The sequence below is a fragment of the Lepus europaeus genome, chromosome 2, assembly GCF_033115175.1.
Source record: "Lepus europaeus isolate LE1 chromosome 2, mLepTim1.pri, whole genome shotgun sequence".
NCBI classification, from domain to species: Eukaryota; Metazoa; Chordata; class Mammalia; order Lagomorpha; family Leporidae; genus Lepus; species Lepus europaeus.
Window position 1 is genome coordinate 8,677,907 of NC_084828.1, and position 16,930 is coordinate 8,694,836.

General features: G+C 42.6%; 1 protein-coding gene across 4 annotated transcripts in view; it reads right to left on the minus strand.

The window, feature by feature from the left end:
* Positions 1 to 16,930, minus strand: part of MORC3 (MORC family CW-type zinc finger 3) — a 58,747-nt gene continuing 41,817 nt past the window's right edge. For 2 of the 4 annotated variants that reach the window (XM_062205259.1, XM_062205277.1), the window contains 4 exons: positions 16,571 to 16,740; positions 8,006 to 8,897; positions 6,391 to 6,548; positions 3 to 3,526 (listed from right to left, as the gene is read on the minus strand). In XM_062205259.1, the coding sequence (XP_062061243.1) occupies positions 3,373 to 3,526; positions 6,391 to 6,548; positions 8,006 to 8,897; positions 16,571 to 16,740 (1,374 nt within the window). In that variant the 3' untranslated portion in view covers positions 3 to 3,372. Of the gene's footprint in view, positions 3,527 to 6,390; positions 6,549 to 8,005; positions 8,898 to 16,570; positions 16,741 to 16,930 lie in introns of all 4 variants that reach the window. The other 2 variants (XM_062205286.1, XM_062205268.1) reach the window with 2 other exon arrangements.

Genomic DNA, 16,930 nt, shown 5'->3' on the forward strand with positions numbered 1-16,930 from the left:
AGCACTCATACATTTATTATTCATAACATATATCCTGGGAGTATAAATTCCTACCATATTTTTTGGACAACAACCCTATTAAAAGGGACTCAGCATACATTCTTATATTCACTGCAAAGAATTTACACTCTGAATATACCTGAGAAAGTATGTATGGTTTGCATTTATTAATTTTCACAGTAGTAATTTTTAATATATCAAAATATGAGAAATAATAAACATTAGGAGCACACTCATAGCATAGAATATTACTGAAGCACTTCGACAACATGTTATGTAAATATTCCCAATGATATGGTACAACACCTCTGCATAAACTGATACAGATGCAATTTAATATATATTGAATACATGTGGACCAAGGTGTGTATGTATGTGGTCAGTACCTGCAGGAAGAACATACATAAACCAACCGTGGTTACCTTTAGAGGAAAGGGGCAAAGTAAGTCTTTGCATTTTATCCCATTCCGCTCCATCTGTTTCTAACTGGGGAACATTCTGCTTGCCCCAGCTTGAAGAATGTGGCCAGACTGAGATCCTGAGTTTGTTTCATGAACCACTGGAATTCAACATTTGTAAGATATTCTTCAGCAGAACATACAGGCTGATGGCTCTCAGCTGTGACAATACACTGGCATTAACCCGGGATGCCTTACAAAAAGAAAACACTGGTCTCTAGGTCCAATCCCCAAAGACTCTGACTTAATTATATGGGGTGCAGACTCACTTGGGAATTGTAAAAGCTCTCCAGGTGATACTAACACACAGCCAGTGCTGAGAACCACCAGAACAGATCACTTAAATGATTCTCGAATGACAAATATGACCCAAGTAAAGAGGGCTGTGTGCCAAGCAAGAATCCAGCATTTGAGATCCCAGGCAGTGTCACCAATGACCCCTGCCCCACTGGAAAATTGAGGCCCACAGGAAGGACAAAGAGATCCGTCACACTGCTCTGCTGTGTGACTCTGTGGCCTTGGGACTACAGTAGGTCCCGACCACAGACTCGGAGATCTGTCTGTGTATTTCCTCATGCTCTGCTTTAAAAGAATAAATGCTCAACAACGCCCTCCCTGACTAGCCTTCACAAACTTAGCTGGGACGGCTACTGCCACAGAGTGCAGATGAAAAAACCCATAGTGTTGTTCTGGAAAATTTCTTACTTGCTGTATTCTCAATGTCTCATTTCTTGGCAATATTGTTCTTTTGTGTTTGTTTGTTTGCTCTGTTTTGTTTTTTGACAGGCAGAGTGGACAGTGAGAGAGAGAAACAGAGAGAAAGGTCTTCCTTTGCTGTTGGTTCACCCTCCAGTGGCCGCTGCGGCTGGTGCGCTGCGGCCGGCGCATCGCGCTGATCCGAAGCCAGGAGCCAGGTGCTTCTCCTGGTCTCCCATGGGGTGCAGGGCCCAAGCACTTGGGCCATCCTCCACTGCACACCCTGGCCATAGCAGAGAGCTGGACTGGAAGAGCAGCAACTGGGACAGAATCCGGCACCCCGACCGGGACTAGAACCCGGTGTGCCGGTGCCGCAGGTGGAGGATTAGCCTATTGAGCCCCAGCGCTGGCCGGCAATATTGTTCTAGAGGGTGAAAAATATGTAAGTACTTTTGAAGAATCAATTTAGCAAGTAAGTTTCTCTTAGAATTCCTATGACTGAGTTTCCCAGTAAGCCAGATAACAGCCTCATAAAATACAGTTTTACAATACAGAAGCTGACCAAAACGAAGGTAAAAATGGCCAACTACCCCTCCAAAAAAGCTATAAAACTTAAATATTCACAAAACTTATAAAAGCTTTACAAAATAGCTGCTCTTATCTAGGCAGAGTGTCTGTGGATTAAATGATCTGTACTAAGTAAAGACTTGTTCTTGAGCACAGAACATACACACACACCCCTATCTGTCCGTCTCTCTCAGGAAGAGCCCAGCATTAACGTACTCGGGGCAGCTGTCAGTTTTCAAAAGGTACCATGTAATTAATATAGTAAAATGAGCTCACCTTGAGGGTTTAGTTGATAAGTTTTCAGTTATTATTAAATTCTTTAAAAGTATTATTGAAGAGTTAGCCACCATATATTTTTATTTTATTACAAGATATTTTAAAATCTGGGCAGTTATAATTGCGACAGAAAACCAGCTTCATACCAAAAATACAATTTCAATTACTTTATCAAGCAAATAAAAAGAATCTTCATTTATTTGCTATTTCCAGAAGCTAATGTACAGTAGAAATTTAACTTTGTGGATGACAGAGATGTAATTAAGCATTCATACAAATGATATGTATTGAATGTTTAGAAACAAAAGTAAAAATAAATAGCAACGATAAAACTTTGGAAAAAATAATGTACATTTTAGTTGTGGAAAATATGTTTCTTAATTATATACACATAGTCATACTTAATAAAATTGCACAAAACATGGGACCAATAAAGCATAACATTTTATAGCATGTAATACTATAATCCTAGGCAGTTGTTCCTTAACTCCAGGATATAAAACACATAAGTCCGTAATATAATAAAAGGTATGTAGTACTGTTTGAGAAAGACTGTCTTCCTCAACACACATTAACCTGTAGTAATCCTACAAAAGGCTGTACAGGAAATTTCACAAAAAGAAATATTAAATAATTCTCATGCCCACTTCATGCTGACTAAACAGCCAAAAATGGGCTTCAAAGTAAACCTGGTGGTCATTTAATATTTTCAATTCTTTTTATATACTAAAGATCATTTTTTTGTTCTATAAAAACACTTTGTGTTTAATCATGATTAGCAATTTCAGCACAAGAAAAATCCTGGCAAAATGGAGTCAGTTCACACTTATTGTATTTTCCCGAATAAAATACTTCCGGAGGTAAGAATTTATAGAAAAGAAACACTTAATGCTCAATTTGCTTGTAACCAGAGTCTTATCAGGAGTGCTATTACATTATTTAAAAACCCCAGTTAAACTCCGTTATAAGAAAATCAAAGGTAGCATTTCCATTTGTACTATGGCACAGCCCTCGGTTCAGAGAAAAATACACTCTGGGGAACCAGAAAAAATTGCACAAAGCGTAGAGGCAACCTGAAAAGCTCTTGGTGAAAAACAATTAAGTACTCTAGGGCAATAAAAAAATATGTGCTGACTTAATTACAAATATTTACATTCAAAACAGAATCATGAGTTTAGCTATTCAGCCACTCAATACCAACATTTCATAGTATTTCAGAAAGTAGGATGTGTCCACAGCATATGTGACCACTTTAAATGCATAGAATACAGTCTGTTATCTATCATATCTATAAAACAAAGCTGTTTAAATGTTCAAAGCTGTACAACCAAAAGAATTGAGCAAATATGTTTATTATCTCACATAAATTATACTTTTAAGTACTACTGATCTCACTCATTTGTTCAACCACTTGTCCTAAAATCTCATCGACCACATCAACATCGTAATTCACTTGCTGAAGATCAAGGTCAGGCACAATCATAGCCAGCAGCTGTCCTACATTAACGCGAAGAGATCGAAGTTTGAGGCTGCAAATACAAAGATTAAACTTATTAGGTAAGCATTACAATACAACCTATAGTCATGAAGAGCTTACAAATTAAAAGTGAAAACATTAAAATCAAATCTCTGTAGAATCCTAAGATTCAATGAAATGAAAAGCAAAAGTTCCCCCTAGAGAACTGGGGCTAACAACAATTCATTATATCCATTGGATGCTAGCCTAAACCCAAGTATAATGTTTCATAAAACCATTGGCTGTTTGGTTCCTATCAGACTTTCAATTTGTAGACTGATGAGAACATGGACCAACAAAATACATCAAATAGAAGACATTATTTACAATTTAAAATATTGTTATACCTGAAAAACATTAATGATGTGCTATTGAGAACACTGATCTAAAAACAAGGCAGCTGTTTGAATTTCAGCTTCCCTTTGAGAAAAACAAATTAAAACATACCCTGAAACATGTTCTATGAGGTAATTCATAGTCTTAGGAAGAAAAAAGATTCCATGCCCAAAAAAGCTTATGGTTTCCATTTTCAGAAACACTGGTCAAGGGGCTGGTTCTGGCATAGTGGGTAAAGCTGCACTGGCATCCCATATGGGCTCGGACTTGTGTCCTGACTGCTCCACTTCCAACCCAGCTCCCTGTTTAAGCTCCTAGGAAAGCAGTGGAAAACGGCCCAAGTCCTTGGGCCCCTGCACCCACATGGGAGACCCAGATGAAGCTCTTGGCTTTGGCCTGGCTCAGGCCCAACTGTTGCAGGCATTTGGGGGAGTGAACCAGCGGTCGAAGATCTCTCTCTCTCTCCCTATCTAACTCTGACTTTCAAATAAAAAATAATAAATCTTTTAAAAAAAAATAAGCAACACTTGACAAGACTTCTTTGGATTCCTTGGTATCAAAGCTTACAAGCACTGCTTTATTTCCAAGAACAGTTTTTTTTTTTTTTTTTGACAGACAGAGTGGACAGTGAGAGAGAGACAGAGAGAAAGGTCTTCCTTTTGCCGTTGGTTCACCCTCCAATGGCCGCCGCGGGTGGCGCGCTGCGGCCAGCGCACCACGCTGATCTGATGGCAGGAGCCAGGTACTTATCCTGGTCTCCCATGGGGTGCAGGGCCCAAGGACTTGGGCCATCCTCCACTGCACTCCCTGGCCCAAGAACAGTTTTAATGAAATCCTATTAATACTTAAGCTGGGGGGGGGGGGTGGCGGCACTGTGGTGTAGGGGATTAAGCTGCCATCTGCAAGGCCCATATGAGCACCAGATCGAGTTCCCCACTGCTCCACTTCAATCCATCTCTCTGCTAACGCCCCTAGGAAAGGAGTGGAAGATGATCCCAAGTGATTGGGCCCCTGTCCAATGTGAGAGATCTGGATAGAGCTCCTGGCTACTGACTTCAGTCTGACCCAGCCCCAGCCATTGTGGTCATTTAGAGAGTGAACCAGCTGACTGAAGCTCTCTCTATGTCTCTTCTTTCTCTTTCTCTCTCACTCTCACTCTTTCAAGTAAATAAAGCTTTAAAAATAAGGGGAAAAAATTTACACTAAAAGGCTAATAGTTAATGTCAACTGAGGATGGCAGATGGCATTTCTAAACAGTAGTATCTTATAGATCTCAAAGTAACATCATTTAGCAGGTCAGAGCTGCACAACTTAATGACGATTTCTAAATGACAAACCAACACCATCACCAACACTGCCATCCTCTGCCTGTCCCACCATTTAGGGACGAGCTTTATGACAGCAGCTGAGATGTTTGCTTCCCCTCCTGGAGTGCCTAAATCCGAGCCCCAGACCCGCTCATTACAAGTCCCTGCTAATCTGCACCCCGAGGCAGCAGGCGGTTCCTTGCTGCCCACCTGTCGAGACCAGGGCTGAGTTCGAGGCTCCTGACTTCAGCCTGCCGGAGCCCCAGATGCTATAGGCGTTTGGAAAGTAAATCAATAGGTGTCTCTGTCTCTCTGCTTTTCAAGTAAGTAAAAAATAAAGAAACCAAAAGTAAAAACAAAATCAAACTAAAACTAGCCTCAAACCTGTTATCCCATCTTACTGAAATAGTAATCATTCACACTCCTGCACTATGGCAATTTGTAGTAATTTTGATGTAAGGAGGGTATACAGCAAAATAAGAACAGAAACCATAAAGATATCCAGCCCAGTACAAAAGAAAAGGAAAAACCCACCCACCTGGAGAAGTGTGTTTCAAGTTCCTTTCTTCTACTTAAGACCAAATTCACCCCATTCTTTAAGATCTACCTCAAACTTTCTAGACCTCGTTGATAAAAAGCTTTGTTTCTTCTAAATCCCTGTGTTGTCAGGACTTGAAATACATGCACAGTTTTTCATAATATCCATGTTCTATTAATTTTTTAAAGCCCTCTCATATCTCTCTTGTGGAATGTTGGAGTCACAGTAGACAAGATTTTTTCCATAGAATAGTCTTTATCTGGGGCCAGGGCTGTGGCATAGCAGTTAAAGCTGCCACCTGCAGTGCGGCCGGCGCTGTGGCACAGCAGCTTAAAGCCCTGGCCTGAAGTGCCGGCAACACATACGGACGCTGGCTGGAGTCCCGGCTGCTCTTCTTCCGATCCAGCTCTCTGCTATGGCCTGGGAAAGCAGTAGAAGATGGCCCAAGTGTTTGGGCTCATGCACCCACCCAGAAGAAACTCCTGGCTCTTGGCTTTAGATCAGCCCAGCTCTGGCCATTGCGGCCATCTGAGGAGTGAACCAGTGGATGGAAGCCCCCCCTACCCCCCAAAGTAACTCTGCCTTTCAAATAAATAAATAAATCTTTTTTTTTTTTAATAGTCTTTATCTGATGTGTGCTAATAGATATAGCTCACCATAATAACAAGCCTAGCAAAAAGCCTCAGGTAGTATTACCTTTCCCCATCCGTGTAATTTACAGACTGGTCAATGTTACTTGAAGTTGAAACATCTGTTCCCATTGGTTGATTAGTAGATTTTAGCTGATCGATTTCAGTTTTGAGTTCTTCACACTGTGAACGAATTTGTGACTTTTCCATTTCCAGTAATTCAACCTGTCAAAAATTTATAAATTTTAAAACAAATATTGTAAAATACTACCAAAGTACAAACTTAAGCTAAGAAATGGAGGGAGGGGCCAGCACTGTGAAGCACTGGGTTAATCCTCTGCCTGCAGCGCCAGCATCCTGGTTCTAGTCTCGGTTGCTCCTCTTCCAGTCCAACTCTGCTGTGGCCTGAGAAAGCAGTGGAGGATGGCCCAAGTGCCTGGGCCCCTGCACCCGCATGGGAGACCAGGAAGAGGCACCTGGCTCCTGGCTTCAGATTGGCGGAGCTCTGGCCGTTGCGGCCATCTGGGGAGTGAACCAACAGAAGGAAGACCTTTCTGTCTCTCTCTCACACTGTCTATAACTCTACCTGTCAAATAAAATCTTTAAAAAAAAGAAATGGAGGGAACCTGCTTGACAAAAATTACTGACTACTACATTAAATACACACACACACACACACACTTCAGACTTCTACAAAAAAAAACTTCATGTTTGGTTTTACTTCTATCTCTTTTTATATTGAGAGAATCCAAAATATTAATTATCATTAGACCAGAAATAACTGAAATCTACATTCTGAAAAAATACTAATGCCTAAACCATGTTGACGTCACCGTGGTATTCATTTCTCACACAATATTAAGCTAGCACCGTGAGCTTATACTGATTTTTATGTACCTAAGCCAACCCATTAAAATGAGTGTGAATGAGTATTATGTCAACAGTATCTCTACCTTAATGTGGTTTCCAAATCCTTTTCCGTATGGAAGCTCTTTCAAACATCACATTAAAAACAATACCTAAAGTAGATTAAAAAGACACTACCTGATTTTGAAGTGAGGGCATATATAGAAGCCACTGCTGATCTCCTATGCCTCTCTCCTTTCTCAGCGAAAGAACAGACTACATTTCCCAGGAGGCTAAATTCTGACAGTAACTTCCAGGAACCTAACCCCATTTTTTTTCCTGTAGCTTGGAATAGGGGCATGACGAGCTATCTGAGATCACACGGCAGGTAGAAATGCAAAACCACAATGCAAGAGCCGGTGTCTCTGATGACAATGGAGTTGCTCCTTTATCTGGGGGTATTATGAGATGAGCATCCAAAGCTAATCCTAACACAGGGCACATCTATAAAATGCAGATACCACCATTTACCTGAGAGCATTATTGTAAAGTGTTTTCACAATGGAAGCAAAGTCTTACTGGGGAAGACACTGGCTTTTGAAGAAATTGTTTATTGTACAGCAATGTCTTGTGCACTACAGGACGGTCACCATAACTGTTCCAGCAATACACATCCCCCCAAAGACTCTAAGATCCAAAAATGCCTGCCCCCAGGAGAGGACCAGTGGAACAACAGATGCTTGATAAACACACTGGAAGTAATGTCATCTAGTGTTTGGTAATTCTTTAAAGGTGAAACGGTCCTGGACCCTGACACATCGGACGGCATAACTTACCTCGCTTTTAAACCGGTCTCTCTCAATACTGCACTTGTCCAGCTGTCTAAATACATCATCAAGTTGCACAGCCATCTCGTCCATTTCACTTTTATTCTCACTACTCGAACAGTGACTGCATTCAGCCTTGACATGTTGCAGAACACTACACTGCTTTTTCAGCCTTTCGATTTCTTCCAAGGCTTGCTGATAGTGAGACATCACATGGTCTGGGCTTTCGGACTTGCCATTAATACTTTCAAGTAAAAACACAGCATCTGTCTCAGTAGACTGATGGCAAGTCTCCTTCTTCACATATTTGTCACTCATTTCTAGGATCTTCTCTTGCAGCGCTTTGATCTGGTCAGTGAACATCTGGCACTGTCTTTTGTAAGTTTCCCTCTCTTGGGTGACTAGAAGCAGCTCGTTTCTCAGTTCATGCAGCTGGCAGCCAGCATCCTCTGCCGATGGAGCCAAAGCTTCCTGGGTCTCTTGTGCCTTAGCTTCAGCTTCTACACAGGAGGGGGCTACTGTCGTGTCGTTTCTGACCCCTATCTCGTGTTCAACACTCTCCTCCTTCTTAACAACTAAACTCGGAACTTCGGTCTGGGTGGCTGCAGTGGTTCCCTGGTCGCATCTGGATGATGAGCTGCTCGTTGAACTGGTCGGCCCACAAAGTTCAGCACCACACACGAGCTCAATGTCCATGAGACTCTGTTCAGTGTGGCTCTGTTCTGCCTTCACTTCGACATCATGGTCTACGGCGGGTTTGGGAGTGCTGTTTTCTTCCAAGATGATGACATCTTCATCATCATCATCAGCCTTAGGAGCTGAATTCTCAAATGCTTGATTACTCAATCTTCGATTCTTAACATTCAAAATTGAGGAGCGAATAGGAAGTCTCCGTTTCAAGCTGGAAAAAAATTGCAGTTGAAATATAAGCATATAAAAATATGGACAAAACAGATGGCCTTGAAGTAATCAATCAAAATAAATGCATGATCATGGCAGTTTTACAACTATCTTGACTTTCTAAGAAACATCCAAGCCTTTTTATTTTAAGAGTACATTGTGGGGCCAGCGCTGTGGCACAGCACGTAAAGCTCCTGCCTGCAGTGCCAGCATCCAACATGGGCACCGGTTTGAGTCCCAGCTGCTCCACTTCTGATCCAGCTCTGTGCTATGGCCAGGGAAAGCAGGGGAAAGCAGCAGAAGATGGCCAAAGATCTTGGAGCCCTGTACCCACGTGGGAGACCCAGAAAAAGCTCCTGGCTCTTGGCTTCAGATAGGCTCAGCTCCAGCTGTTGCAGCCACCTGGGGAGTGAACCAGCAGATTCTAGATCTTTCTCTCTGCCTCTCTGTAACTCTGCTTTTCAAATAAATAAATAAATTTTTTTAAAAAAAAGTACATTGGTACAATACAGACCACTAATTTAATTTTGAAAGTCAGAGTTGTAGACAGACATGGGGATAGAGACAGAGATCTTCTGGGGCCGGCGCTGTGACTCAGCGGGTTAACGTCCTGGCCCGAAGCACCAGCATCCCATACGGGCGCCGGTTTGAGACCCAGCTGCTGCACTTCCGATCTAGCTCTCTGCTATGGCCTGGGAAAGCAGTGGAAGATGGCCCAAGTGCTTGGGCCCCTGCAACTACGTGGGAGACCCGAAAGAAGCTCCTAGCTCCTGGCTTCGGATCAGCACAGCTCCAGCCATTGCAGCCAATGGGAGAGTGAACCATCGAATGGAAGACCTCCTCCCCACCCCCACACTCTCTGCCTCCCCTCTCTCTGTGTAACTCTGACTTTCAAATAAATAAATAAATCTAGGGGGGAAAAAAAGAGAGACAGAGATCTTCCATCCCCTGGTTTACTCCCCAGGTGGCCAAAATGGCCAGTGTTGGGCCAGGAAGAAGCCAGGAGCCTCATCTTGGTCTCCCACATGCATGGCAGGGGCCCAAACACTTGGGCCACCTTCCACTGCTTTTCCCAGACTATTAGCAGGGAGTGGATCTGAAGTGGAGCAGCTGGGACATGAAACAGCACCCATATGGGATAGGCCAGCATTGAAGGAAGTGGCATTACCCCATCTGCCACAAGACTGGCCCCTACTGTCTTTTACAGTGAGGAAACACTCAACTACTGGATGTCTGTGAATGATAGACCTGCGTACTGGGTCCTGCCAATCATCACTTCATCTGCTATCCTCCCAGCATTTCCACGTACGCGTGCCCTAAACAGAAGCCTCTTCTTCACACTCCTGAGCGCAAGGAACGGCACTGCGCTCTTCCTCTGCCTATCCTGATTTGGATCAACGCTGAGTGAGCAAGAGGAGGCCATAAAGCAAACGAGCACCCCCATCCTTTCACACGAAACAATGTTCTCTGAATTTAAAAAATCACCTCACTTCCTCATCCATGTGGTTTCCTGTAACATGTTCACCAATGGATTTGGAGAGACATTTGATGTTTGTTATTTGGGGCGTATTATGTTAGAGTTGGCAGAGCTCTGGAAGACTTCCCTCTTCTTGGGCTTACCATCATATATGGACCAGACACAGGGGACACAACAAATATAAACATCATTCCATGTGTACCTTCTGATTCCTAGACTTTTGCAGGCAATCTGGTCTTTCTCTCTGAAAAAAGAGAATTGTTTCCCCTTGTGTTCCATCATTATGATGTGCCTGGAAGTGGATCTTTGCCAAGATAGTATGTTCTGTATTTAGTAGAAATGAAGTTTTTCTTGTGTTCTAGCCCCCCGCCCCCCACTGCCCCGTCTGAGTTCCCATTCTCCAACTCCCTTACTGTTGGTCTCCTGTTCAGATACTGTCTCTTCTCCTTTCTCCAACTGTCTGTCCTTTTGTTCTAAGAGACTTACTTATTGTACACCTGCCATACCACATTTCCAATAAATTTCACACTTGTTTCTTTTACTTCCTTTGTTGTGACACGACATTTTGCAAAGGCTCTTCCCTTGGGATCCCAGTGAGAGAGGGAAGAAGCAGAGGGTGGATTTCTCACCACTGAGTTATTCAAACAGTCTCGAGTTCTTTCTGATTTCAAAACGACAGCTCCTATCTACCTTCAGCAGCAAAAACAGCGTTCCAGGAAGTGAATTTACCCTCTTCTGACAGAGAAAGAGAAGCGCCAGGTGGCAGGGTCTGCAGGTCTCAGGAAAACACCTAGGGGAACTACTGCTCTTCCTTAAGCTTCCTGCTCACACTCTGCCCTTGCACCCTCAGCAGGACCCAATGCAGCCAAGTGAAGACTCTCAAGATCTGGGGAGTTCATCAGTTTGCGTCTCCTCAGGTTTCCACCCTCCTCCAGCAGGCTTAGGTTTCAGCTCCCCTGGGCTGCTGGATCAGCACCTCTTGTTAATCTTCTCTGTCCTATTAAATTGGTCATTGCCCTATCACCTCTCTTACCAGGCTACTTTCAATTTATTGTACGACTTTTACCATAGATTTAGGCTGACAGAAATTCTCTTCTTCTATTTTGATGTCAGGTAATTTTTTAAAAGATTTGTTTTTTTTGTTTTGTTTTTGACAGGCAGAGTGGATAGTGAGAGAGAGAGAGAGAGACAGAGAGAAAGGTCTTCCTTTTTTTTGCCGTTGGTTCACCCTCCAATGGCCACTGCGGCCGGCGCATCTCGCTGATCCGAAGCCAGGAGCCAGGTGCTTCTCCTGGTCTCCCATGAGGGTGCAGGGCCCAAGCACTTGGGCCATCCTCCACTGCCTTCCTGGGCCATAGCAGAGAGCTGACCTGGAAGAGGGGCAACTGGGACAGAATCCGGTGCCCAACCGGGACTAGAACCCGGTGTGCCGGCGCCGCAAGGCGGAGGATTAGCCTGTTAAGCCACGGCGCCGGCCTAAAAGATTTATTTGTTTATTTGAAAGGCAAAGTGAAAGAGAAAGCAAGACATCTTCCATCTACTGGTTCACTCTCCAAATGCCCACAACAGCCAAGGCTGGCTAGGCTGAAGCCAGGAGCCAGAAACTCCATTTAGGTCTCCCACACGGATGGTAGGAACCCAGGTACTTGGGCTATCATCTGGTGGCTCCCAGGCAAATTAGCAGGAAGCTAGATAGGAAGCATGGAGCAGCTGAGATTCAAACCAGGCACTCTGACACGGGATGCAGGCATCTCAAGTAACTCTCACTACACCACAACATTCACCCTCAATTTTTCAAGTCTAAATCTTCTGTCAGTAAATTACATAACTATCTTTATAAAGAAAAGTCATAATATTAACTAAAAAAAAAGTCATGTAAATTCTAAGTTAAGTAGCAATCCACGTCCCTAGAACAGGCTATTTTAGAAACAATTTGATTTCATCTATATATGCATTAAGGGAGTTGGTTATTTCTATTCTTCCATGAGGTCAAAAGTCTCTCTGATAACTTAGTGAGGGCAATAAAACCTCTGAGAAATTCTATCTCAGGGATCTTTCAATGTTTTCTTTTCGGTAACAAACCACTAGGTGTAGTTAGCCTGGTGTGCTGGTTCCCAGAGAGCTTCCCAATTTTGTTCTCTTTCACTTGTGTCCATTCTACTAACTTTGTATGGGCCACCCAGGCCAGATCCAACTTCCAGAACTTCAAGAACCAAACTACAGACCACTCATCTGGGGCCAGTGTTGCAGCATAGCAGGTTAAGCTGCCACCTGTGACACTGGCATCCTATATGGGTACCATTTGGGGAATGAAACAGCAAATGGAAGCTTTCTCTCTAACTCAACTTTCAAATCAAATATATCAATAAACAAAAAGACCACTCCTCCAGAAGCTACTCTTGACCATTCTAGTCAAGATGGCTATCTGTTCAATTAATGTACCACTTGGAACTTCTTTTCTCCCTTCCTGCTCCATGTACTCATCCAAATGTAACAAATACCTCCAGCATGCCTGACTCAGTCACACTAAGAACTCCTAGGTCACATCTGACATTACAGTGTTGTGTAATTAAATGTTTTATATCTTCCTTTACTTAGATATGATCATCTTAAAATCAAAAATTTTCAAACTGCATCTAAGTTCAAAGAGATGAAAATTTGATCAAACTTCACAATGAATATAATTTTTCCTTAATTTAAATAGATGACAGAAATGTGGTGGGAAAAGTTAAGACAATAAAAGCAAACTAATTTCCTATGAAGACTTCTTAGTTATGTCAGTTACAGTTTCTGAGAACTTTCTTATGGCCATGGAAGTGTCAAGGAAAGGTGGTATTTCAAATTGCCCATATGGGAAAAATTGGAAGCATTCCCACTAAGATCTAGACCAGACAAGGATGCCTACCTTCACCATTGCTGTTCAATATAGTCCTGGAAGTTTTAGCCAAGGCCATTAGGCAAGAAAAAGAAATCAAAGGGATACAAATTGGAAAAGAGAAAGTCAAACTATTCCTATCTGCAGATGACATGATTCTATATATAGGGGAAGCAAAAGACTCTACTAAGAGACTGTTGGATCTCATAAAAGAGTTTGATAAAGTGGCAGGATATAAAAGTAACACACAAAAATCAATAACCTTTGTACACAGACAATATCACGACTGAGAAAAAACTCCTAAGATCAATCCCATTCACAACAGCTACAAAAAATACTTAAGAATAAATTTAACCAAGGAAGTCATAGATCTCTACAGTGAAAATTACAAACATCAAAGAAAGAAATAGAAGAAGACATAAAAAATGGAAAAATCTTCCATGTTCGTGAACTGGAATAATTAATATCAACAAAATTTCCATACTACCAAAAGCAGATTCAATGTGATCCTAATCAAAATAATGACATTCTTTTCAGATCTTAAAAAAAAAAAAAATGATGCTAAAATTCATATGGAAACACAAGAGATCCCAAACATGTAAAGCAATCTTATACAACAAATACAAAGCTGGAGGCATCACAATACCTGATTTCAAGACATACTAAAAGGCAGTTATCATGAAAACAGCCTAGTATTGGCAAAATAATAGACATATAGACCAATGGAACAGAACAGAAACTCCAGAAATCAACCCTTGCATCTACAACCAACTAATCTTTGACAAGGGAGCTAAAATCAATCCCCGAAGCAAGGACAAATGGTGCTGGGAATCCTGGATCTCCACATGCAGAAGTATGAAGCAAGACTCCTATCTTACACCTTACACAAAAATCTACTCAAAATGGATCAAGGACCTAAAGTTATGACCTAATACTACCAAATTACTGGAGAACATTGGGGAAACTGCAAGACATCGGCATAGGCAAAGACTTTTTGGAAAAGACCCCAGAAGCACAGGCAATCAAAGTCAAAATTGACAAACGGGATCACATCAAGCTGAGAAGCTTCTGAGCTACAAAAGTTAAACACTCAGCAAAATGAAGGGGCAACTGACAGAATGGAAGAAATTATTTACAAACTATGCAACTGATAAAGGATTAATATCCAGAATCTATAGGGGCCGGCGCCGTGGCTCACTTGGTTGATCCTCCGCCTGCAGCACCCGCATCACATATGGGCACCGGGTTCAAGTCCCGGTTGCTCCTCTTCTAGTCCAGCTCTCTGCCGTGGCCCAGGAGGGCAGTGGAGGATGGCCCAAGTGCTTGGGGCCCTGCACCCACATGGGAGACCAGGAGGAGGAAGCACCTGGCTCCTAGCTTCAGATCAGTGTAGCGCCGGCCATAGCAGCCATTTGGGGAATGAGCCAACGGAAGGAAGACCTTTCTCTCTGTCTCTCTCGCTATAACTCTACCTGTCAAATGAAAAAAAAAAAAAAAAAAAAAAATCCAGAATTTATAAAGAGCTCAAGAAACTCTGCAATAACAAAACAAATAATCCAGTTAAGAAATGGGCAATGGACTAGAACAGCCTTTTTTTTTTTTTTTTTTTTTTAAAGGGAAAGGGTTTATTGGGGGAAACCCAACAGACCAGAGAGAAGGGGTGAAGAAGGAAAAAGAGAGAAAGAAGGAGAGCATAAAAGAGAGATCAAGAGACAAAAAGAAAGAGACAGAGAGATCAGGAGACAGAGATAAAGAGAGAGCCACGAATTCAGGAACAGGTCCTTTTTTAAAACTTTGCCAGGGTGGCGAGGGGAGCAGGGAAGTAGGAGCAGCAATTCCCATTAAGATGGGGGTGGGGCTGATACCAGTGGTTGGGCCATGTGGCCAGCTAGCTTCCAGCAATGGCGGTGGGGGCTAGAGCCTAGGACAGCATCAGGGTGTAGATCGTGCCATAGATAAGTGTGCCATTTTACTAACATTCCTCCCTTTTGTTTTTTATAAAGCAGGAGTTGTATGGGATTACATTAGTCCCAAAAAGTCCAGGAGGGGTAGAGGGACGATGATCTGTCTTTAGAGCTACTTCCTGCTGACATGGGGTGACAAGGTACTCTGATGGCACGGGTAGATGTCTCAAGCCGCTGTCTCCTGGGCGGGGAACTGAGTATATGCCTGTAGCAACATTTGATTAACCATCTGGTTGCTGAAGGCCTTGGTTTAGAACACTCATTTTTCAAAGAGGATTCAAATGACCAACAGACACATGAAAAAATGTTCAGGATCACTAGCCATCAGGGAAATGCGTACCAAAACCACAATGAGGTTTCACTTCACCCAAATCGAAATGGTTCTCACAGAGAAATCATCAAACAATAAATGCTGGCAAGGATGTAGGGAAAAGGGTCCCCCAATCCACTGTTGGTGGGAATGTAAACTGGTGCAGCCATTGTGGAAGACAGTATGGAGATACCGCAGAAATCTAAATATGGACCTACCATATGACCCAGCAATCCCACTCCTGGGAATTTGCCAAAACAAAATGAAATCAGCGTATGAAAGAATGATCTATAATCCCATGCTTCCTGCCACTCAGTTCACAATAGCCAAGATAGGGAATCAATCCAGATGTCCATGAACTGATGACTGGATAAAGAATTTACGTTTATATACACTATGGATATTGCTCAGAGGGAGGGAGGGAGGGAGGGAGGGAGGGAGGGAGGGAGGGAGGGAGGGAGGGAAGGAGGGAAGGAGGGAAGGAGGGAAGGAGGGAAGGAAGGAAGGAAGGAAGGAAGGAAGGAAGGAAGGAAGGAAGGAAGGAAGGAACCTTGTCTTTTGCAACAAAATGGCTGCAACTGGAAATCATTATACTTAATGAAATGAGCCAGTCCCAAGAAGACAATTACCGCATGTTCTCTCTGATCTGTGGTAACTAATAGAGTACTTAAAGGTAATGGATAAGAGTGAATTTGACATTTTGAGATGCAATGATTTGACAGCCCTTGTCTCAACTGTCCAGGAACAGCGCTTTTTCTCTTCATACATCTGTTGAACTCTACTTAGTGTAAGGTTAATCTTATGGGTATAAAGTAAACTGAAAATCGATCTTTGTAAAAACAGGAGTGGAAATAGGAGAGGGAGAGGAAAGAAGGGTGGGAGCAAGGGTGGTAGGGAAGGTAGGGTAGGAAGTGTCGCTATGGTAGGAAGTATCACTATGTTTCTGAATCTGTATAAATGAAATACATGAAATGTGTATACTTTAAATAAAATAAAAAATAAAAGAAATAAAATTGCCCATATGGAAAAATGTATCTTAGCCACTGACCTGTTGCTCTCAGGTTCAGACAGGGGTGAAACACGATGATTATTTATAAGCCTTGTTGTGTAAGAATTTGTCGCTTCTGAAAGATGCCCCCTTGGAACACTTTCCTTTGCAGGAGAAAAGCTTCGACTTGAAATTGGCGTTGTCCGAAACAACAGTTCAGTATTGATCTGCTGTGAGTGGGGATGGGAGGAAGAAAACATTTTAAAGGAATTATTTTATTGTGACATGCCCAAAAGCACAAGGTATAATCTCCCCTCTCCCCCTTTTCCCAGAGGCATCAAGAACTCTACTAAACATGTCAATTCTTTGTGTTATACCAGGGATTCAAAGAGGGCAAGAGCCAAATCCAGCCTGCAAGTG